A 25,877-nucleotide genomic window follows, 5' to 3' on the forward strand; every position below is an offset into this window, starting at 1 on the left:
GTGTATTACTTAATATTTCATATAGTTTCAGATTAGATAGATCACACACATTAGTAATGTTCATATAGTGGGGGGGGTGTACCTCTAAGGGGGTACATCATTATGTGAATGAAGTAAACACTAGCAAAAAAAAAAATTTATATTTTATTATTTGGAAATGTTAAATTAAATAATTAATTTAATCATTATTAGATTAGAAGTGTTTTCTTAGTCCCCAAGTTTTGCTAAGACATTTTGGAACACAATCTGAAATATTTTAGTATGCAATCTAACATATTTTGATATGTGATCTGAAATATAATTTGACACTCAATAATATATTTCTGTACTCAATAATATACACCCTCCGGTCACTATTATAAGCAAAAAACAATATTGTAGGTTCATTCATTTAATGATGTATGTGATCTTTATTATAGACCACATACATCATTAAATGAATGAATCCAAAATATTGATTTTTGCTTATAATAGTGACCGGAGGGTTGATAAGTGCTAGGAAGTGATATTTTCATGTTATATTTTAAGCACTTTTGTTACTTGTTTTGCAAGAAATTTAAGGAAAAGCCGAGATAAAAGTGATAATTGCCTTATTACGCTTTAATTGCCTTACTTTACCCAATTGTGCAGGATTTAACCTCAAGACACTAAGCAAGCATGAAAAAGCCAAGAAAAGAGCAAAAGGCCGCAAGCACTACACTGCTCGCGAGGCGAGCACAGCAGCTCGCAGTGGCGAGTTTCAAATCAAGCCACAAAGCCGTGAGCACCCCCTTGCTCGCGAGGCGAGCAGAGCTACTCGCCGTTGCGAGTAAGGGCGGTTTGACCCTCCCAGGGTGACGTGGCAGAATCTTAACGGTGCAGGAAACAGCACTCGCCATGGCGAGTAAGTCTGCTCGCGAGGCGAGCTCAAGCATAGTGGGAATTCTATAAATAGCCCACTTGTTATTCTTTGTAAATATCTTATCATATCTTAGCTTGATATTTTCTTAGCTTCTCTTAGGTTTTAGTTTAGATATTTTCATAGAGAGAAGTAAGGTAGTTCTTCATTGAGTAAGATTGGTTTTGGAAGTTGGATCTTAATACTTTGTTGAGACATCACAAGTGTAATGAATCCTTCCTTTTCAATCCATCCTTGCATGGCTTCCATGATGATGAGTAGCTAAATCCCCTTTGTTGGGATGAGAGGTACTTGATCTTTGCTTAACATGTAATCTTTTGATTTTGCAAAATATGATTCTAGCAATTTATATTCAATATTGTTGTTATTTTTGTGTTAATGCTTTCAATGAGATTCAAAGATGATTTGGACACAAACTCTTGAATCTTGAGCTAGAGTAGCAATATATCTTAGGTTAACTTACTTGACATCTTTGTTAATCTTGCGATAATCACCATAATCAAGAGCTAAATGCTTTCGTATAACTTAACCAGGCTGGACACGGTCGATTAGGTTATCCGATCGACTTTGTTATCGTTTAAGGAATTTGGACACGAATGTTTAAACGATAACTTAGAAATAATTATATCACTTTGGACACGAAGGATAGTTTAGAATTGATTGTGATAATGTTGCTTATGAAGCTAGAATTCATATGGATCAATTAGGTTACGTGTGACGCTTGGTTAAGGAACGCTACTCCTAACAAGTTTCAATCCTTATTTATCTCAACTTTTACTTTTTGCAATTAGTTTAGCTAGATACATTTCAATTAAAACAAACAAGTACTCTTAATACTTTGAATGATAATCGATGTTAAACTGTCATTGATAACGCACTATTCCCTGTGGAGACGATACACAAATACTTATCTTGTTTGATGCAAAATATACTTATATCAAAATGGCGCCGTTGCCGGGGAATGGTGTTTAGTTATTATAGATAGAACGATTGATTTATCATTTTAAGCATTCGTACATATCCGTAAATAGTTTTCATTTCTTGATAGTTGTTTGTACTAACCTCTTGTTGATAAACAAAGAAAAGTTTCTTGTAAGTTGTTTCCGTTTTAGGATCACCACCTAGCCAAAATCATGGCTGATCATGGTTACTTCAACTTCTATACTCCACCCGAGTATGAATCCTATCCGCAGTATCAGCAACATTCTTATGAAGATGAGAGATACAAGGTGATAGAAAATACTTTGAATACCTTCATGCAACAATCCATGATAAACATGCAAGATACCAACCAAAGATTGAAGACTTTATCACTTCAAATTGGGTTGATTCAAGCACAAATCATGGATAACCAAGCCAACAATCAATCCACTCTTAGAGAACAAGAAAATAATCCAAACATGTTAGAGAGAGTCGGAGAGATTGTTGAAGAAATTGTTGTTCACAATGAGGTAGTTACAACTGTTGATGTTGAAGAAGCAACGGTGGTTGAGAAAAAGGAACGGTTACTAATCAAGGAAGATTTAATGGTAACAAGAGGGAAGAAGATGAACAAGGTAGAAATCGATCGATTCATTGATGAAATTTGCACCTTGTTCAAACCAATGTTAAGGAGGTCATGGACTCCACATCATCTGTTCTTAAAGTTCATGGAATTCCTCCCAAAGCAAAGGAGTACAAAGGATGATGTATTGTCCGTTTCATTTTGGCCGCCCTAACGAAAAAGGCGTCGAGCTAACGACGTTAAACAAGCGCTTGTTGGGAGGCAACCCAACTTTGTAAGTCTATTTATTGTTTTAAGGCATATTAGGTATTAGAGTCATGTGCATGCATCAAAACATCCAAACCAGGAGCCAAAAAGAAAGCACAAATTCAAAAATTGTCATCACTCGCGAGGCGAGTAAAACTGCTCGCCACTGCGAGCAAACTGTTAGTCAACACAGTCAACGACCAATTCACTCGCTGCTGCGAGTACAATTGCTCGCGAGGCGAGTAAGTGCAGTTTTGGGGCAGTTACGCATTCCTAGGCCACTAACTCACATTAACTCCCCTTTATTTTCCTTAACCACCCATTACCACCTTTTCCTTAATCATTTTCGTTTTACTTCTCTCTCTAAAAGAAAAAAATCACTAAACCTTCTTCTCTCAAAAACAACAACACAACTCTAACCCTAAAACAAACCCTCAACACAAATCAAGTGGCATTCAAGTCAAGCCATAATTCAGAACATCATCTCTGCATTTTGCATCTTATTCTAGCAAACAGGTTTGTACTTTACTTCTTTTAATCAAAGATGATTATGTATGAAACCCTAGGATAGTGGATTTGGTAATTTCTGATTATTTTTCTAAACTAAAGCCCAAATGATTGAGATGAGACCAAATCATGCAGAGATTCATTTTCTTTTCCATTTGCATCCACAATTTTGGGATTACCCTTTTGTTTAAAATTTTTTTTCATAAAATTAGGGTTTGTGGATCAAATTCGAATTTCAAGCATAGCACATGATTTAACTCATCTCTTTGGCACTATAAGGGGCGCAATTGCTTTATTTAGGGTTAGGATACTTTTTAAACTGAACCACTGTTGTAAAAATTCGATTTTGGCCAAATTCTGGGTAACTCGCCGTGGCGAGCTTCATCACTCGCGAGGCGAGTGTTCTTCTTGAACCCAGAAATTTGTCTGGTTGCTCGCCACTGCGAGTAGAGCTGCTCGCGAGGCGAGTAGCTTCAGAACCTGAAATTTTTGTTCTGGTTTGAAGTTCTAGTGATGCCAATTGTGCTGATTTGTTTCCATACAGATTTTTGACTGTTATATTGTATTGTGTATGGATTTCCTGGCTGTTTTGCAGGTATGGCTCCTAAGAATCCTCAAAAGAGAAAGAAGGGTGAAGCCTCTGCACCCCAACCCTCCCGAAACCGAAGTTTTGATATGGGTAGATTTAAATCCCGCTTTCATCAGGAGAGGTATGTCGAGTTGCTCGACCAAAACATGTGGGCTGAGAGAGTGTTTAACATTAGCCCTAACGGACCTTATGGGGAAATTGCTAAACTTTTGAAAGACCAAGGGTGGGATAGACTTTGTAACCCCATCACCAACCTAAATGCTGAGCTTGTGCGTGAGTTTTACGCCAATGCTCTTCCTGAAAACCCCCTCACTGATATCTTTCCGTATGAGACGGTTGTCCGGGGTCACACCATTAAATTTGATAGGGCAGCCATCAACAAATACCTTGGCAATCCCTTCGAACTAACCCATGACCATGAGTATGATGAATTTCACACCAAACAAAACTTGGGGCACTTTAAGGTTGATGAAACTCATGAAGAAATCAAACGATTTCTTTTGCTTGAGGGTTTCAACTATGTCAAGAGTGAAGCCGGGAGAGAACACCGCTGCCAATACAAATTCATGACTAACCCGGCCAAAATAATCCAAAAGTTTATCCTCTACAATGTCATGCCAAGTAGCCACATGTCCGATTGTGTTGTGGAAGTGTGCCCCCTCATTTACTATATCCTTAATGGCAAACCAGTGGACATAGCTCGAACCATTGCTTGGGAATTGAGGAAAGTCGCTTTACAAGGGAAGGGTGAGCCAGCAGCCCGCCTATTCTTCCCTGGTCTCATCATGGGACTCATTAAGGATACCGGTATGAAGCTTCCTTCCGCCGTTCATGAGAAAATTCGCAACCCCATCAATGATATTTTCATCACCCGTTTCATCATGGGTGAATCTAAGAAAGATAAAGGTAAGGGGAAGCAAGCTTCATCTTCTCGGGCACCTCCCCCACAAGAAGAACCCATGCCATTCCAACCCACTGCTGCCTTTGATTTTGCTAGCTACGTTCAGTGGCAACATCAAAGCAATATGCACACTTGGAATATGCTGACAGCTCAAAACCGTGCAAACACCTACTTCCAACAATCTCAGTATGTCATGTAGCAGCAAGTAGGCTACCCACAGGAGGTGATGGATCAGTTCATGACACCACAGGCTTTTCAGAACTATGTTAATTGGCCTGAGGGCATGCCAGGTCCATATGGAGGGGTTGGAGACTTTGCAGGGCATGAGAATGCAACCATGGGAGAAGATATAGGTGGTGATGAGGATGATGATAGAGATGATCCAGCAAATGTACCGAGTGCTACATCTTCTCACGATGGCTCGGATGATGATATGCAATCTTAAGGAGGAGGAAAAGTCTTGAAAGCCAGTTCTTCATAGAGTGATTTTATCAAGCTTTCATTCATTTCTTGCTGTCTTCCTTATATTTCATTTGCTTTCTCTTTTGATACTTTTTGAACAATGTTACTTCTTTTGTGTTTTGATTTAGCACTAATGACTCAGTTTATTTTTGTATTAGTACAATCGTATTGTGTTATGTTGTATTGTGTTTCGTTGGCACATTTAATTTAATTAGTATTGTGATGTTTTTATTTATCTTAGTATTATTTATTTTCGTATTATGATTAGTTAAATTCATGTTTAGCATATATTTTTTTTTGTATGATCAAGTACCTTGTGGTTTTAATAGCCAAAGCTTAAATTTCAATTCTCAGATGATTGATATTGATTCATAGTTACGATTAAAAGCGCAAAGCCAAGGTACAAGTTTCCAGTTTTTCTAGGTTTTTACTCGAATATGGAACGAGTACTTTGTGCAAATTTCATTTCATTTAGTTCTTTATAATAATTTATTTGTTTGTGAACCACTTAGTACTAGCTAAAAGTGAGGAAACCTCAAATGTTTGTACATATGCAAGGAGACCGGCTTTCATTGTTTAACTCGGTTGTTTTATGTTAAATCCAATAATTGTTTTAAATTGTGTGAAGGCATGGAAGTGATCAAGGCACATTTTTTGTTATTGAGTGAAACTTACTTGACCACAAATAGCCTACCTTGTGAGAAGAGCGAGTATTTGCTAACCCATTTGAGCCAAATGAATCGGAGTCATCAATTATGAACTGTCAATTCATAAGCACAATGCTTGATGAAGTTGCCTTTAAATTTTTCAAAATTCAGTTCATTCTTGACGCACTTTAGGACTCTGATATGTTTTTAATTGTTGAACCCTAAAATCTCAATGTTATTTGTCCCTTTTGCCTTAGAGTAGAGGAACATTCAATTAGGGTATTTGTTGATTCAAGTTGGGGAGAGAAGGTAGATGTAAATCTTATGTCAAGTACTATGGTGTAAATTTATCTTTGATCAAGACAACATGTTGTTGTAAATACAAAAGAAAAGAAAAACAATGTGTACATGAAAAGAAAAAGAAAAAGAGAAAAAGAAAGAAAAATCCAAAAAGAAAATAAGTTGTCAAGATCAAAGTGCTTCATGTTTAAGCACCAAGGGTTTGTAATGATTGGTAGGAAAGGTTGTGAAATTTAATGGTTGATACAAGGAATGTTCCTAATTGTTAGGCTTTTTGATTTCAATTGCCCCACATATGACATTTCTTTTGTAGCCAAGCCAAGTTATAACCCTCAAAGACCTTTTGATCCATGTTCTTTATGCCTTTTGAAATAATATTTGGATGGACACATAACTTGATTGGAATGTTAACTTGATTGCCGGATGTGTGTTCATAACCCTCATTCATTTGATTTCAATTGTTTATTTACTTTCATAGAAGTGTGTTAGGTGTGGTTCGTAAATAAATATATTATTGTTTTGAAATGTTTGACATGAACTTTGTACTTAGGACTCATCTCATGTTAGTAGTAGAATTCTAAATTAGTTGGAAACTTAGCCTTGCACGCACATTCATTTTGAATCATTATCTGAGAAAGTTTTCAAAACCTTTTGTACTTGTGTCTTGTTCTATTAACTTGTTTGATTTTCAATCTTTTGTTTGAGGACAAACAAAGAGTTAAGTTGGGGAGAGTTTGATAAGTGCTAGGAAGTGATATTTTCATGTTATATTTTAAGCACTTTTGTTACTTGTTTTGCAAGAAATTTAAGGAAAAGCCGAGATAAAAGTGATAATTGCCTTATTACGCTTTAATTGCCTTACTTTACCCAATTGTGCAGGATTTAACCTCAAGACACTAAGCAAGCATGAAAAAGCCAAGAAAAGAGCAAAAGGCCGCAAGCACTACACTGCTCGCGAGGCGAGCACAGCAGCTCGCAGTGGCGAGTTTCAAATCAAGCCACAAAGCCGTGAGCACCCCCTTGCTCGCGAGGCGAGCAGAGCTACTCGCCGTTGCGAGTAAGGGCGGTTTGACCCTCCCAGGGTGACGTGGCAGAATCTTAACGGTGCAGGAAACAGCACTCGCCATGGCGAGTAAGTCTGCTCGCGAGGCGAGCTCAAGCATAGTGGGAATTCTATAAATAGCCCACTTGTTATTCTTTGTAAATATCTTATCATATCTTAGCTTGATATTTTCTTAGCTTCTCTTAGGTTTTAGTTTAGATATTTTCATAGAGAGAAGTAAGGTAGTTCTTCATTGAGTAAGATTGGTTTTGGAAGTTGGATCTTAATACTTTGTTGAGACATCACAAGTGTAATGAATCCTTCCTTTTCAATCCATCCTTGCATGGCTTCCATGATGATGAGTAGCTAAATCCCCTTTGTTGGGATGAGAGGTACTTGATCTTTGCTTAACATGTAATCTTTTGATTTTGCAAAATATGATTCTAGCAATTTATATTCAATATTGTTGTTATTTTTGTGTTAATGCTTTCAATGAGATTCAAAGATGATTTGGACACAAACTCTTGAATCTTGAGCTAGAGTAGCAATATATCTTAGGTTAACTTACTTGACATCTTTGTTAATCTTGCGATAATCACCATAATCAAGAGCTAAATGCTTTCGTATAACTTAACCAGGCTGGACACGGTCGATTAGGTTATCCGATCGACTTTGTTATCGTTTAAGGAATTTGGACACGAATGTTTAAACGATAACTTAGAAATAATTATATCACTTTGGACACGAAGGATAGTTTAGAATTGATTGTGATAATGTTGCTTATGAAGCTAGAATTCATATGGATCAATTAGGTTACGTGTGACGCTTGGTTAAGGAACGCTACTCCTAACAAGTTTCAATCCTTATTTATCTCAACTTTTACTTTTTGCAATTAGTTTAGCTAGATACATTTCAATTAAAACAAACAAGTACTCTTAATACTTTGAATGATAATCGATGTTAAACTGTCATTGATAACGCACTATTCCCTGTGGAGACGATACACAAATACTTATCTTGTTTGATGCAAAATATACTTACATCAAGGGTGTATATAATTTGACACTCCATAATATATTTCTGTATTCAATAATATATTTTTGTTACTCAATGTTATAATGTGTGGTTCGCAAGATTCTGAATATAATAGGGTCAGGTGAGTGTGTTATGATAGGTCGTGTGAGCACAATTCATAAGCCAATTTCTATCTAGAGCATGAACTTTAAAAATCAATTGACCGCAAAATGAAAGAAATCAGGATCAAAAACATATTCAAAAGTCCCACAATAGGGAGAACAAATTTCAGCTTCCTGCAAGTTACGTATTATTATGAAACTAGAAAACTGAATCTTATTATTGAATAGAGCAAAGAGTACAAGGGTATTTATACTAAAAAGCAGTTGCACCATAACATACAATGGTGATGCAATAGCGTATAATACAAGAACCCTAACTAACTTGCTTGGATCCCAAGATATCCTTATTTATACTATTATCATGTAATAGCCCCCCACAAGTTAGAGGTTGGTATAAATCTAACAACCCTAACTTGGATAAGAGGAGAGTAAAAGGCTGAGGCAATAAGGACTTGGTGAAGAAATCAGCAAGTTGATTTTGAGATGAAACTGGTAAAAGCTTCATGATTCCAGATTGAAGTTTCTCTCTGACAAGGTGACAGTCAATCTCCAAGTGTTTGGTGCGCTCGTGAAAAACTGGGTTAGCAGCTATATGGAGGGCACTCTGATTGTCACAAAACAAAACAGGAAGCTTGGAGCATTGAATCTGAAGATCCTTGAGAAGATAGAGAATCCATTGAAGCTCACATGTTGCTGATGCTAGAGCACGATACTCAGCTTCAGAAGAAGATCTAGAGACAGTGGTTTGTTTCTTAGTTCTCCATGATATCAAAGATGAACCTATGAAGAAACATTGCCCAGAAATGGAACGTCTGCTATCCAAACAACCAGCCCAGTCAGCATCTGAAAAACCTTGAAGATGAAGAGAAGAGTTCCTGGGAAAGAATAAACCTTTGCCTGGGCATCCCTTAAGATATTTGAGAACTCTCAGAGCTGCATGATGATGGGATTGAGTAAGTTTAGATAGAAATTGACTTAACTGCTGTGTTATGAAGGTAATGTCTGGCCTGGTGGAATTAAGATAGAGCAGTCTCCCAACCAATCTTCTATAAGAAGGTATGTCTTCATATGGTGGAGAAGAATCATTATGAAGCTTTAAAGATGCATCAGAAGGAGTGGAGACAGGTTTGGAGCTGATTGCATGTGAATCAGACAGTAAATCTAAGCAATATTTCCTTTGACATAGTGAAATACCTTGCTTGGAGTGAGCAACTTCAAGACCAAGAAAATACTTCAATTGTCCCAAATCTTTAATCTTGAAAGAAGCATGCAGAATGGATTTGATATGTTGAAACTCAGTGAGAGAGTTGCCTGCCAATATGATATCATCCACATAGACAAGTAAAATTGTGAAGGAAGAATCAGTCTTTTTGGTAAAAAGTGAATGATCTGCAGATGCTTGAGTGTAATGTTGTTGAAGCAGGATTGAAGTTAATTTCTCATACCACTTTCTACTAGCTTGCTTTAATCCATATAAAGATTTGAATAATTTGCAAACTTGATTTGGTTTGGAAGATGTGACACCAGGAGGAAGCATCATATAAACATCCTCTTGTAGCTCTCCATGAAGAAAGGCATTGTTGACATCTAATTGATGAAGATGCCAATTGTGTATGGAGGCCAAAGCAATCACAAGCCTGATAGTGGTCATTTTGGCAACTGGAGAATAAGTATCAAAATAGTCAAGGCCTTGAATTTGAGTGTAGCCCTTGGCAACCAATCTAGCCTTGTACCTTTCAACTGAACCATCAGCATGATACTTAATTTTATAAATCCATCTGCAACCAATAGGTTTGATATGATCTGGTAAATCAACAATCTGCCAGGTACCAGTTTGCTCAAGAGCTGACAATTCAACTTGCATGGCTTTATTCCAACATTCATGCTTGCTTGCCTCAGCATAGGTTTTAGGTTCAGTGTGTGAATGTAAAGACATGACAAAATGAGAATGAGAGTTAGATAAATTTGCATGAGACAAATAATTGGAAATGGGATATGGAGAAATATGCAAATGGTTACAGACATAGTCTTGCAGATAAGCAGGTGCATTTCTAGTTCTAGTTGAGTGTCTGGGTGAAGAAGGTGTATCTGGAGATGGAACAGATGAGGAAGGAATGTTAGGGGATGGATCAGGTGAAGAAGCAGAAGGTGAAAGAGGAGGAGATGATGAATGATAATCATCATCATCAACAATGGGAGTTGGTGAAATGGTTTCCACATGATCAGAAGTGGAAATGGGAGATGAAGGAGAGGAAAAATATTCCCATTGAGTAGTGATAGAGTCTTTATTTGATGGATAAGGTAAATAATGTTCATGAAAAACAACATGTCTTGAAACAAAGACTTCTCTAGTATGAATATCCAAAAGAAGAAATCCTTTATATCCTGACTTATAGCCCAAGAAAACAGTTTTCCTGGCTCTAGCTTGGAGTTTGGTTCTATGAGATTGAAGGGAAGATGCATGACAAAGACAACCAAAAACTTTAAAAGTATTGATGTCAGGTAGTTTTTGATAAAGCATGTAATATGGAGACTGACCTTGAAGTAAAGGAGTGGGCACTCTATTAATAAGAAACACAGCATGCAATAAAGCATATGGCCAATAAGAAGCAGGAAGTTTTGATTGATACAAAAGGGCTCTTCCTACATTCAAAATATGTTGGTGTTTTCTTTCTACCCTACCATTCTGTTGGGGGGTCTCCACACATGATCTTTGATGTAAAATACCATGAGATTCATAAAATGAAGGAATGGAGAATTCAGGTCCATTGTCAGACCTAATACATTTGGGAGTGACATTAAATTGATTTTGGATCATAGTAATGAATGATTTAACATGTTGAGACACTTCAGATTTATTTTTGAGCAAGATTATCCACAAAAATCTACTATGATCATCAACAATAGTGAGGAAATATTTATGACCATGTATAGATGAAACAGATAAGGGACCCCAAATGTCTAAATGTAACAGTTCAAAGTTAAATGAAGCATTAGAGGTACTTAATGAAAAAGGTAAATGTCTTTGTTTAGCAAATTGACAAATATCACACACAGAGTTTTTATTATCTGAAACAATATCTGAATACAAAGAAGACATCATAGTCAATCTCTGATGAGAAAGATGTCCAAGCCTAAAGTGCCAAATGGCTTTATTAGGAATGATAGTACTAGAGTTACAAGAAACAGATGAAGCTAAAATAGCTTGCACTTTATTAGTAGTAACAGATGGAGCATGAAACTTGTATAATCCATCCTGCTGACTAGCCAAACCAATCATCTTCAGGGATTTGGAGTCCTGTATGATGCATTGGTCAGGTGAGAATTTAAAGAAACAAGACAATGATTCACACACTTTGGCTACAGACATGAGAATCGAAAAATGACATGGGAGCGCGAAAGATGCATAAGTGCATTTTCTTGAAGAGTATGGTAGCTGTCTTATAACCAACTGTAACAAGTAACAATGATCTAACAAGAATACAAAAAGAACTTCCAATGGCCAAACTAACATAGACTTTAATAAGAGTCTTTCCTTCAACAGGTGGCTCCACATCTGCTGAGATGGGAGTTGCCCAAGCCATCCAGTAGTTGCTTCCAATTTGAAGAGCTTGAAAAAGAATCTGAGCCAATAATATGAACGGTACGAGAGATCCTCCATATGCAGTTGTGATATACTTCCAATAGACTGAAAACCCAACTTTACCTTTCTCCCTTTCCTCTTCTTGAACAAGATGGCCTTTCAGTTCGCTTTTATCATCTGCTTTACCATTTTGCACATCTTTGTTTGCATCTTCATGAGTGCCAGGGATATTTATTTCTTGTTCTAATGTTATTATTTCATTAGATGCTTTTCCTCTATCCAATGATTCAAGTGTAGACAAAGCTTCTCTGTGTGCACCAACAAGTTCCATAAAATCGGTTCCAATGTTAAGAAGATCGACATACTTTCCACTTTGAGTAATTTTTCCATCTTTCATGACCTATAACAATGTCACGACCTAAAAAAACAATCATCGTGACCGGCGCATGAACTAGATCCTTCTAGCCCGGCAAGCCTACTAATCAAACTTGACAACTATAATAAATAAATAAAAATTCCAATTTGAATTTCATTTAAAAAAATATTCACTGAAATTTCGACAGAGTTTCCTCTGTATTTTCAACATTTCCAAGATGTAAATCCTGTTTTAAAAACCTGTTCTATCAACCAGAATCTCCAAATAACATCTTTATTTTCATACTATTTGTACAACTCAAAATAAAACATCCTAGACATCCAAATAGCTGCAGATACATCAATTGACAATAGAGTATACATAAATAAAAGAGTCGGCCATCAAGGACGAAACACCCTTACTAGAAATCACCTAGGATATCTAGCATGTGTGATAAACTTGGCGTCAGATACATTGAAATTATAAAATAAATAAATATTCTCTGAACAAATCATATAATAAATATAGTCATACTCATAACTTTAATCATAAACATAATACTAACCATAAACATATATCCGATCTATCGTATCCTGGTATAACTTATAATTTGACATACTTAATTGAGTATGTCTCTGATTCTTTTCCGATAACAACTAGTTTCGGCTAACCAAGCCGGAGCTCCATAACTAAAATTCCTCATTTCCAACGATTAGTAAAATTCCCATAAAATATTGCTTCGTAGCTAATTCATTCCAAACATAATTTTCATATTGAAACACTTCTCGTATACTTTGTCATCGCATCTCATGATGTGAATTTACTATCAATAAAATATATAAATTATTTTCTCATTTATACAACTCAATATAAATTATCCCATCAATATAAAATATTTTCTCAATTGTACCACTCAATATAAATTATTTCATCATTTTTCTCTTTCCATTATTTGTACATAAACCACATTATCTCTTCGTTGTGGCGAACGGAAATATACCACATTATCTCTTCGTTGTGGCGAACGGAATATACCACATTATCTCTTCGTTGTGGCGAACGGAAATAAAGTTCATTACTATGACCCGTACGTCATAGGCTACATTATCTCTCGTTGTAGCAAACGGATAAAAATTCATTACTATGACCCGTACGTCATAGGCTACATTATCTCTCGTTGTAGCAAACGGATAAAAATTCATTACTATGACCCGTACGTCATAGGCTACATTATCTCTCGTTGTAGCAAACGGATGTCAGTTTTAAAATACTATGAACAATTTGTTCATAGGCTGCATTATCTCTTCGTTGCAGCAAACGGAGTTTTTCTTAATATTCTCATTTTTTCTTTTTCTTTTTTTTTTCTTTCTTTTCTATGAGCATGTTACTCATTTAAATTTTCTTTCAAATCATTACTATAATTATATAAATCATTCGCGTTGATAGAATTTTCCCTCCAACCTTTATACTAACGTCAACATACTTATTAACATAAAAGATATTTTATGCATAACAAATATATCATAGAAAGATAAAATAAAATTCCTAACATAAAACAACAAAGAGATAATAGACACTTTGGTCTTTGAATGTGCAAGAGCTATATTTGGACTTATCCTCTCCTTTTGATATAAAAACTATCATTCCTACATCACTAACCACTACAAAATTGTTGAAATAAAGTAGAAAACCATACCTGACATTGGTATAATGTTCAAGAGTTCATATGTGATATGCACTATATAGCTAGTGGCAATTATTAGTTTTTATAACTCAAATTCAGGAAACATAAAACGAGGTCACTATAGAGACCAAACATCATTCATTATCTCATGACTTATTCATATTTATGAAACTTTCACATTAAGTCAATCAAATCAATATGCAAACTCAATGACACAAATAAATCCTTCACATTATTAAATAAGGTTTATATGAGAAAGACTAATCTAGCAATGAGATATCTTACACTTACAAAGACCTAACCCCGAATAACATTGACAAGCAAAACTTATGTTCTAAGAATACCACACCAACATCATTTGTCATACTTATTTGCAAGTCAGTAGCAAAATAATAGAGGGAACCAATACCTTAATAACTTAAGCTAACCAAAATTTAAAATTCTACTCATACAACTTGACATCAACCAGATTTGATGATCTAGTTCATAATTTCAAAATTAAATCCTCTTGAAATTCATTTAATACTTCAACTCTTACACTATGTTAGACACAACAATTATGAACCAAAGTTCAGTCCTTCAAAATCTTCCACTATAAAAATACAAACAAGTAGGAGAAGAAAGTAGCACATAACACTAGACAGTGATACAAAGTGTTATCTAACTCCTTCAGCAACCATAAGTAAATAAATCTAAATTCTATGCTATACGAATTTTGACTCAATTCCAGCATCAACACCAAATTCAAACTTGATAAATAACTCACCAAAGATTTATGGATTATGCCAAAACTCCAAATCCAAATACAACTCATATTCAAGTTTAACCTCAAAATCCTTGCAGCCAAAACAACTTTTGCTTTCCTTCACTTTCTTGCGTCTACACATCACAAGGTAATCTTATGCAAGGCTTCAATTAAAATTACACATGCAAAAACCACATGAATCAATTCTTGTAAAACTTCCAAAGAACAAAGGAAAGGGGAGAGCTCGGCTGGGAGTGAGAAGAGGGTAAATTGAACTTGTTTAATGAGCTTAATTGTGACAATACACAAGATAGTACCATTACTTGTGGAGTACATTAGATAGAAGGGATGAATTGGTGAAAATTAAGTGAGATGAGGGTGAGGTCGAGAGTTGCAGAGGGAGAAGTGGAGAGAAGACCAATCTAGAAATTGTTAGAAAAGAAGGTGAAAGAATGAGTGGGTAAGGTTCCACCTAAAAAAATCTTAAGCCCCAAATGACCAAAATGCCCTTTTCTACACTCTTCCTCAACTAAAATATCCGATAAAATATCGTAAAAGTTTTAAGCGAAAAATTTTCATTCCCCATAGTCCGTTGAAATAATATGAATCGGTCCTAAAAAATCTTATGCACAATTACCATTTTGTCCTTCTCTTAAATTTTCCAATGATAAAATAACTGATACTGAATTTTTTCATGCGGGGTATTACACTCTACCCCCCTTAAAAAAAATTTCGTCCTCGAAATTTTAGAAATTTAATTGCTAGTAAGCATAAACAATTTCTCCATAATTTCAACTTTAGATTCCAACATACGTCCATTACGAACTGATTCTTTCTGGCTGACTAATTTAAACTGTATAGGTACCAGCCACCACGCTTCCGCTGCGCCACTCTGAATTATTTCTTCACACCTTACATCATACTCCTTATACTGCGTCTTCTGTTAAGGTTTCATTCATCTCTCAGACATTTGTTCTAACTGTCATATACTAGTCTGAGTTGATTAGGCTCAGCCAGATATGACATTTGGAATAAATATCTGGAACACAATAGTCACACTACATCTTATTGAATTCCATTGACCCAAAGCATGATCTGAATCGACCTGCTCTGATACCAACTTTGTCACGACCTAAAAAAACAATCATCGTGACCGGCGCATGAACTAGATCCTTCTAGCCCGGCAAGCCTACTAATCAAACTTGACAACTATAATAAATAAATAAAAATTCCAATTTGAATTTCATTTAAAAAAATATTCACTGAAATTTCGACAGAGTTTCCTCTGTATTTTCAACATTTCCAAGATGTAAATCCTGTTTTAAAAACCTGTTCTATCAACCAGAATCTCCAAATAACATCTTTATTTTCATACTATTTGTACAACTCAAAATAAAACATCCTAGACATCCAAATAGCTGCAGATACATCAATTGACAATAGAGTATACATAAATAAAAGAGTCGGCCATCAAGGACGAAACACCCTTACTAGAAATCACCTAGGATATCTAGCATGTGTGATAAACTTGGCGTCAGATACATTGAAATTATAAAATAAATAAATATTCTCTGAACAAATCATATAATAAATATAGTCATACTCATAACTTTAATCATAAACATAATACTAACCATAAACATATATCCGATCTATCGTATCCTGGTATAACTTATAATTTGACATACTTAATTGAGTATGTCTCTGATTCTTTTCCGATAACAACTAGTTTCGGCTAACCAAGCCGGAGCTCCATAACTAAAATTCCTCATTTCCAACGATTAGTAAAATTCCCATAAAATATTGCTTCGTAGCTAATTCATTCCAAACATAATTTTCATATTGAAACACTTCTCGTATACTTTGTCATCGCATCTCATGATGTGAATTTACTATCAATAAAATATATAAATTATTTTCTCATTTATACAACTCAATATAAATTATCCCATCAATATAAAATATTTTCTCAATTGTACCACTCAATATAAATTATTTCATCATTTTTCTCTTTCCATTATTTGTACATAAACCACATTATCTCTTCGTTGTGGCGAACGGAAATATACCACATTATCTCTTCGTTGTGGCGAACGGAATATACCACATTATCTCTTCGTTGTGGCGAACGGAAATAAAGTTCATTACTATGACCCGTACGTCATAGGCTACATTATCTCTCGTTGTAGCAAACGGATAAAAATTCATTACTATGACCCGTACGTCATAGGCTACATTATCTCTCGTTGTAGCAAACGGATAAAAATTCATTACTATGACCCGTACGTCATAGGCTACATTATCTCTCGTTGTAGCAAACGGATGTCAGTTTTAAAATACTATGAACAATTTGTTCATAGGCTGCATTATCTCTTCGTTGCAGCAAACGGAGTTTTTCTTAATATTCTCATTTTTTCTTTTTCTTTTTTTTTTCTTTCTTTTCTATGAGCATGTTACTCATTTAAATTTTCTTTCAAATCATTACTATAATTATATAAATCATTCGCGTTGATAGAATTTTCCCTCCAACCTTTATACTAACGTCAACATACTTATTAACATAAAAGATATTTTATGCATAACAAATATATCATAGAAAGATAAAATAAAATTCCTAACATAAAACAACAAAGAGATAATAGACACTTTGGTCTTTGAATGTGCAAGAGCTATATTTGGACTTATCCTCTCCTTTTGATATAAAAACTATCATTCCTACATCACTAACCACTACAAAATTGTTGAAATAAAGTAGAAAACCATACCTGACATTGGTATAATGTTCAAGAGTTCATATGTGATATGCACTATATAGCTAGTGGCAATTATTAGTTTTTATAACTCAAATTCAGGAAACATAAAACGAGGTCACTATAGAGACCAAACATCATTCATTATCTCATGACTTATTCATATTTATGAAACTTTCACATTAAGTCAATCAAATCAATATGCAAACTCAATGACACAAATAAATCCTTCACATTATTAAATAAGGTTTATATGAGAAAGACTAATCTAGCAATGAGATATCTTACACTTACAAAGACCTAACCCCGAATAACATTGACAAGCAAAACTTATGTTCTAAGAATACCACACCAACATCATTTGTCATACTTATTTGCAAGTCAGTAGCAAAATAATAGAGGGAACCAATACCTTAATAACTTAAGCTAACCAAAATTTAAAATTCTACTCATACAACTTGACATCAACCAGATTTGATGATCTAGTTCATAATTTCAAAATTAAATCCTCTTGAAATTCATTTAATACTTCAACTCTTACACTATGTTAGACACAACAATTATGAACCAAAGTTCAGTCCTTCAAAATCTTCCACTATAAAAATACAAACAAGTAGGAGAAGAAAGTAGCACATAACACTAGACAGTGATACAAAGTGTTATCTAACTCCTTCAGCAACCATAAGTAAATAAATCTAAATTCTATGCTATACGAATTTTGACTCAATTCCAGCATCAACACCAAATTCAAACTTGATAAATAACTCACCAAAGATTTATGGATTATGCCAAAACTCCAAATCCAAATACAACTCATATTCAAGTTTAACCTCAAAATCCTTGCAGCCAAAACAACTTTTGCTTTCCTTCACTTTCTTGCGTCTACACATCACAAGGTAATCTTATGCAAGGCTTCAATTAAAATTACACATGCAAAAACCACATGAATCAATTCTTGTAAAACTTCCAAAGAACAAAGGAAAGGGGAGAGCTCGGCTGGGAGTGAGAAGAGGGTAAATTGAACTTGTTTAATGAGCTTAATTGTGACAATACACAAGATAGTACCATTACTTGTGGAGTACATTAGATAGAAGGGATGAATTGGTGAAAATTAAGTGAGATGAGGGTGAGGTCGAGAGTTGCAGAGGGAGAAGTGGAGAGAAGACCAATCTAGAAATTGTTAGAAAAGAAGGTGAAAGAATGAGTGGGTAAGGTTCCACCTAAAAAAATCTTAAGCCCCAAATGACCAAAATGCCCTTTTCTACACTCTTCCTCAACTAAAATATCCGATAAAATATCGTAAAAGTTTTAAGCGAAAAATTTTCATTCCCCATAGTCCGTTGAAATAATATGAATCGGTCCTAAAAAATCTTATGCACAATTACCATTTTGTCCTTCTCTTAAATTTTCCAATGATAAAATAACTGATACTGAATTTTTTCATGCGGGGTATTACACTCTACCCCCCTTAAAAAAAATTTCGTCCTCGAAATTTTAGAAATTTAATTGCTAGTAAGCATAAACAATTTCTCCATAATTTCAACTTTAGATTCCAACATACGTCCATTACGAACTGATTCTTTCTGGCTGACTAATTTAAACTGTATAGGTACCAGCCACCACGCTTCCGCTGCGCCACTCTGAATTATTTCTTCACACCTTACATCATACTCCTTATACTGCGTCTTCTGTTAAGGTTTCATTCATCTCTCAGACATTTGTTCTAACTGTCATATACTAGTCTGAGTTGATTAGGCTCAGCCAGATATGACATTTGGAATAAATATCTGGAACACAATAGTCACACTACATCTTATTGAATTCCATTGACCCAAAGCATGATCTGAATCGACCTGCTCTGATACCAACTTTGTCACGACCTAAAAAAACAATCATCGTGACCGGCGCATGAACTAGATCCTTCTAGCCCGGCAAGCCTACTAATCAAACTTGACAACTATAATAAATAAATAAAAATTCCAATTTGAATTTCATTTAAAAAAATATTCACTGAAATTTCGACAGAGTTTCCTCTGTATTTTCAACATTTCCAAGATGTAAATCCTGTTTTAAAAACCTGTTCTATCAACCAGAATCTCCAAATAACATCTTTATTTTCATACTATTTGTACAACTCAAAATAAAACATCCTAGACATCCAAATAGCTGCAGATACATCAATTGACAATAGAGTATACATAAATAAAAGAGTCGGCCATCAAGGACGAAACACCCTTACTAGAAATCACCTAGGATATCTAGCATGTGTGATAAACTTGGCGTCAGATACATTGAAATTATAAAATAAATAAATATTCTCTGAACAAATCATATAATAAATATAGTCATACTCATAACTTTAATCATAAACATAATACTAACCATAAACATATATCCGATCTATCGTATCCTGGTATAACTTATAATTTGACATACTTAATTGAGTATGTCTCTGATTCTTTTCCGATAACAACTAGTTTCGGCTAACCAAGCCGGAGCTCCATAACTAAAATTCCTCATTTCCAACGATTAGTAAAATTCCCATAAAATATTGCTTCGTAGCTAATTCATTCCAAACATAATTTTCATATTGAAACACTTCTCGTATACTTTGTCATCGCATCTCATGATGTGAATTTACTATCAATAAAATATATAAATTATTTTCTCATTTATACAACTCAATATAAATTATCCCATCAATATAAAATATTTTCTCAATTGTACCACATTATCTCTTCGTTGTGGCGAACGGAAATAAAGTTCATTACTATGACCCGTACGTCATAGGCTACATTATCTCTCGTTGTAGCAAACGGATAAAAATTCATTACTATGACCCGTACGTCATAGGCTACATTATCTCTCGTTGTAGCAAACGGATAAAAATTCATTACTATGACCCGTACGTCATAGGCTACATTATCTCTCGTTGTAGCAAACGGATGTCAGTTTTAAAATACTATGAACAATTTGTTCATAGGCTGCATTATCTCTTCGTTGCAGCAAACGGAGTTTTTCTTAATATTCTCATTTTTTCTTTTTCTTTTTTTTTTCTTTCTTTTCTATGAGCATGTTACTCATTTAAATTTTCTTTCAAATCATTACTATAATTATATAAATCATTCGCGTTGATAGAATTTTCCCTCCAACCTTTATACTAACGTCAACATACTTATTAACATAAAAGATATTTTATGCATAACAAATATATCATAGAAAGATAAAATAAAATTCCTAACATAAAACAACAAAGAGATAATAGACACTTTGGTCTTTGAATGTGCAAGAGCTATATTTGGACTTATCCTCTCCTTTTGATATAAAAACTATCATTCCTACATCACTAACCACTACAAAATTGTTGAAATAAAGTAGAAAACCATACCTGACATTGGTATAATGTTCAAGAGTTCATATGTGATATGCACTATATAGCTAGTGGCAATTATTAGTTTTTATAACTCAAATTCAGGAAACATAAAACGAGGTCACTATAGAGACCAAACATCATTCATTATCTCATGACTTATTCATATTTATGAAACTTTCACATTAAGTCAATCAAATCAATATGCAAACTCAATGACACAAATAAATCCTTCACATTATTAAATAAGGTTTATATGAGAAAGACTAATCTAGCAATGAGATATCTTACACTTACAAAGACCTAACCCCGAATAACATTGACAAGCAAAACTTATGTTCTAAGAATACCACACCAACATCATTTGTCATACTTATTTGCAAGTCAGTAGCAAAATAATAGAGGGAACCAATACCTTAATAACTTAAGCTAACCAAAATTTAAAATTCTACTCATACAACTTGACATCAACCAGATTTGATGATCTAGTTCATAATTTCAAAATTAAATCCTCTTGAAATTCATTTAATACTTCAACTCTTACACTATGTTAGACACAACAATTATGAACCAAAGTTCAGTCCTTCAAAATCTTCCACTATAAAAATACAAACAAGTAGGAGAAGAAAGTAGCACATAACACTAGACAGTGATACAAAGTGTTATCTAACTCCTTCAGCAACCATAAGTAAATAAATCTAAATTCTATGCTATACGAATTTTGACTCAATTCCAGCATCAACACCAAATTCAAACTTGATAAATAACTCACCAAAGATTTATGGATTATGCCAAAACTCCAAATCCAAATACAACTCATATTCAAGTTTAACCTCAAAATCCTTGCAGCCAAAACAACTTTTGCTTTCCTTCACTTTCTTGCGTCTACACATCACAAGGTAATCTTATGCAAGGCTTCAATTAAAATTACACATGCAAAAACCACATGAATCAATTCTTGTAAAACTTCCAAAGAACAAAGGAAAGGGGAGAGCTCGGCTGGGAGTGAGAAGAGGGTAAATTGAACTTGTTTAATGAGCTTAATTGTGACAATACACAAGATAGTACCATTACTTGTGGAGTACATTAGATAGAAGGGATGAATTGGTGAAAATTAAGTGAGATGAGGGTGAGGTCGAGAGTTGCAGAGGGAGAAGTGGAGAGAAGACCAATCTAGAAATTGTTAGAAAAGAAGGTGAAAGAATGAGTGGGTAAGGTTCCACCTAAAAAAATCTTAAGCCCCAAATGACCAAAATGCCCTTTTCTACACTCTTCCTCAACTAAAATATCCGATAAAATATCGTAAAAGTTTTAAGCGAAAAATTTTCATTCCCCATAGTCCGTTGAAATAATATGAATCGGTCCTAAAAAATCTTATGCACAATTACCATTTTGTCCTTCTCTTAAATTTTCCAATGATAAAATAACTGATACTGAATTTTTTCATGCGGGGTATTACAAACAAGGGCCGAAAAAGAGGTCAGTTTTAAAAGAAAATCCATCAGTTTTAAATTAATGACAATAGAATAAGAATAAATACTCACCAATATAAGGTCTGCAGTAGGTAAGAACTCGACTTGATGAGTAACGTAAACAACTGTTTTTGAACTTAAAACACCCAGCAAGCATTCCTGCCACACAATTTGAACAAACGATTTCACTGACTAAAATACTTATACAAGTGTCATCCTGTTGGAAGTAACTACATTCCAAAAGACTTAAACCAAAAATTAGTTGTACATCATGGTTATCGTATCGAGATTCAAATCCTGAATCAGAAGACATTTTTTCTTAATCGAGAATCGAATCTTATTATAAATATAAAGATACGTTGCCAAAAAAAAACATGTCATTTTTAAGTAAAAAAAATAAGTGACATAACAAAATTATAAGCTGATATTAATTATATCATATATGACTCCAAAATTCAAGTCATGGATCAAATGACATAAGAAAAATGGTGGGCTATATAAAATAGACAAAAAAAACAGGTGGTTAGCTACACTAAGTTTAGGTAGTGATTCATTAAATTAATCAGGATTCATCACAGTGAATTGGGATTCAAAATGAAATTCATGTTAGTCCATACAGAACTTTGCTCTGGCTTTAAATGGGCCCCCCGCTAGTGGACCGTAGGATTGGTCCCCTGAATTAGTCAGTCCTTTGGGCCGGATACCGAGTTTTAACAAAAAATTGGAATTCATGTCCAAGTAGATACACATTACATATTTGTATCTATTGAGTTCAATTTAAGTATCGAGTTGAGAAAATAGCCAGTTTATATTGACATAATAAACAAAACACATAAAATAAGTTACCTTAAAAAGGTCAGATCCTGTATGAGCATCCAGAGCACTAAAAGGATCATCAAATAGATATATATCAGCATCTTGGTAAAGAGCACGAGCAATTTGAATTCTTTGTTTCTGCCCACCGCTCAAATTTATTCCACGCTCGCCTATAACTGTCTGATCACCAAATGACAAGATTTCCAGATCCTTCTTCAGGGAACACGCTTCAAGTACCTTCTCATATCTTTCCCTAATGATGTGTTCACCAAACAATATATTATCCTCTATCTTCCCACTTTGAATCCATGGTGATTGAGCAACATAGGCCTTTGTTCCACAAACTTTAAGGATGCCTGATATTTTTGGTACTTCTCCCAATACACATGAAAGTAAAGTAGACTTGCCCGATCCAACAGTACCACAAACAGCAACCTTCATGCCATGAAAAACCTTCAGGTTTATGTTTTGCAAAGTTGGATTAGGTGAAGATAAATCACAAGAAAAATTCCCATCAACCACTTCAATTGCAGTATCAGAACTACCAGGAGGAAGCTTTTCGACAACATCAGACTGCAAGTCATCAAGACGAAGAAACGACCCGATCCTATCAAGAGAAACTTTAGTTTGTGCTATCATTGAAATTACATCTGGAAGACTATAAATAGGCCTTTGAAGCATCCTGAATGTTGCAAGTGCTGACAGAATCTTCCCTGATTCAAGCGGGATCCCTAAGAGCGTACAAGTGCCAAAAGAAACCACAGATGAAAGTATAGGTGTACCCCAAAGGACAAATGTAGTCGCGGCTGAAGTATATAGAAATTTTATCAGCCAACCTTGTTCGGCCTCTCTGAGCTCAGTTACTTTAGACAAAAACTTCATTTCCCATCCTTGTAGTTTGAGGACCCTCATGTTTCTTAAAATTTCAGATGTGGTCTTCATTCTAGTATCCTTTGACTCCATCAACTTGTTTTGTAACTTCTCTTGCAATGATCCCGATGGAAGAGTTGCCAACATAACGATGATGGTTGTAGCAAAAGCAGCAACTGAAGCAAGTCCAAGGTTTTTATACAAAATCAACAATGCCAATGTAACTTGCAAAGCTACTATCCACAAATCATGCATGTACCAACTGAAACTACCAACTCTTTCAGCATCAACGGTCATGAAATTGATTATTTCTCCGGAAGTCTGACACTGCCTTGATTGAGATGAAAGTGTTAAGGCTTTGTTATATATCAAAGTCACAAGCAGTGCTTGGATTCGAAGTCCGAGTTGCTGCAACCTAAAGAACTGATGCCTATTTGTTAAGCTTTCTACAAGCTTTGCAAAGAAAAAAGCAGAAACCAACACATAGCCTTGATTCTCATATAGCCTTTTTCCATTAAGGTATTGAACAAAAGAATCAATAAGATAAGGACCAACATAAGTAGAAAGAGTGTTTACCAATGCAAGAAAAGCAGTGATAAGAATCACTTTCCACCCTGAGATTATCAAAGACTTAACCAATTTAAGTGTGGTTACTTTATTGATTGCACCACAATCAGCTTCAAGTTTGTCTCTGAAAATTGGAAAAGCTCCAACTACACTATCTCTACTATCTAGCTGAGGAACATCCTCAAGGTCTAAGGTCTTCTTATTGCCAAATGTTATAAGTGGACCCACCCAAGTGAAGGTGAGAAGACTCCAAATTCCAGCATTTGAAAAAGGAGTAACAGTGTCACTCCCTTTAGTCTCTTTTAACTCTAAAGCATTACCATTATCATTACCATTACCACCATGTGTATCACCATTCAAAAGATGCTCTTGAAGAGTTCTATCACCTTCTTCACTCTCATTTTTCACACAATACCCCACATAACAGAAGAACAAACCAACACAAAAGGATACCACATCAGAAACCATGCATTGAGGTGTTAACTCAATATGATTTTCATACAAAACGAGTATGTCAATAACAAAGCACCAACAAGAAACAAACAGATAGAAAACACACCAAGCTCTAAAGAAGAATGGAAACTTTCTTTTTCTTTGACCTGAGCTCAAGAAAAAGAAGAACCCTTTGTGGAAACAAGCATATACAACACACCAAGTAACTGTTTTGAGAGCTAAATCAAAAAGGGTAACAACTTTTTCTTCTGACCAACCACTTCTATACCAGTAAAGGTAATTGAACAGAAACAGAACAAAATTGAAAGAAGAGAAACCAATAGAACAAAACTCTGTGACTTTAAACCAAGTGCTGGCAGGTGTCTCCTTAGGCTCATTGACAACACTAGTTGTGATTTTTTTCCAAACCCATGAGACTAAAACCGCAACAAGCAACAGTACATGAATTAAGCTAGATAACCCATGAAGGAAAATGGGTTCCAGAAGAAAATTGGTTCCAAGGTTCATGAGTAAAGAGGAAGACAAAATAAACAGCATAGTTATAAGATGAAACAGAAAAAATAAAAATTGAATTTTTTTTTCAGATGGAGATGAAGATGGTATTGGATGGTTTTTAATAATGTGATATACTTTCACAAGTCCTACTCAACCGGCAAAAATGCTGAAATTGCTGGGCCAGACGCTGTGACGAACGCTGCTCCACCACTTTAGTGTGTAAATTCTCAAGTGGCTATTGTCATTTCGTCTATCTAACAAAAAAATAAAATAATAGTGATGTGAGATTATTAGGCTGAAATCTTGCATACTGTAATTGCAAATTAATGTTATGGAGATATGTATGATATCAACATGATATGCTACATGATATACATTCCTTTATTATATGATTCATGGTGGCATTCATGATGTAATTGAAGGAAGATTAATGTTATGGAGATATGTATGATATGAACATATGATAGCATAGCAGCTGTACATAC

General features: G+C 34.8%; 1 protein-coding gene across 1 annotated transcript; it reads right to left on the bottom strand.

Annotated features, from left to right (window-relative positions):
* Positions 1-11,231: 11,231 nt before the first annotated feature.
* Positions 11,232-25,623, bottom strand: LOC146920972 (ABC transporter C family member 3-like). Its single transcript, XM_085714384.1, has 3 exons — positions 23,038-25,623; positions 22,264-22,350; positions 11,232-12,215 (listed from the first exon to the last, which is right to left on the bottom strand). Exons 1-3 carry the CDS (start codon positions 25,432-25,434, stop codon positions 11,580-11,582), a joined length of 3,120 nt encoding a protein of 1,039 aa, XP_085570510.1. The 5' UTR covers positions 25,435-25,623; the 3' UTR covers positions 11,232-11,579.
* Between the last annotated feature and the right edge of the window lie 254 nt (positions 25,624-25,877).

Source organism: Medicago sativa, chromosome 5 (genome assembly GCF_051527215.1).
Source record: "Medicago sativa cultivar Bolivia chromosome 5, Bolivia_mono, whole genome shotgun sequence".
Classification (NCBI taxonomy): domain Eukaryota; kingdom Viridiplantae; phylum Streptophyta; class Magnoliopsida; order Fabales; family Fabaceae; genus Medicago; species Medicago sativa.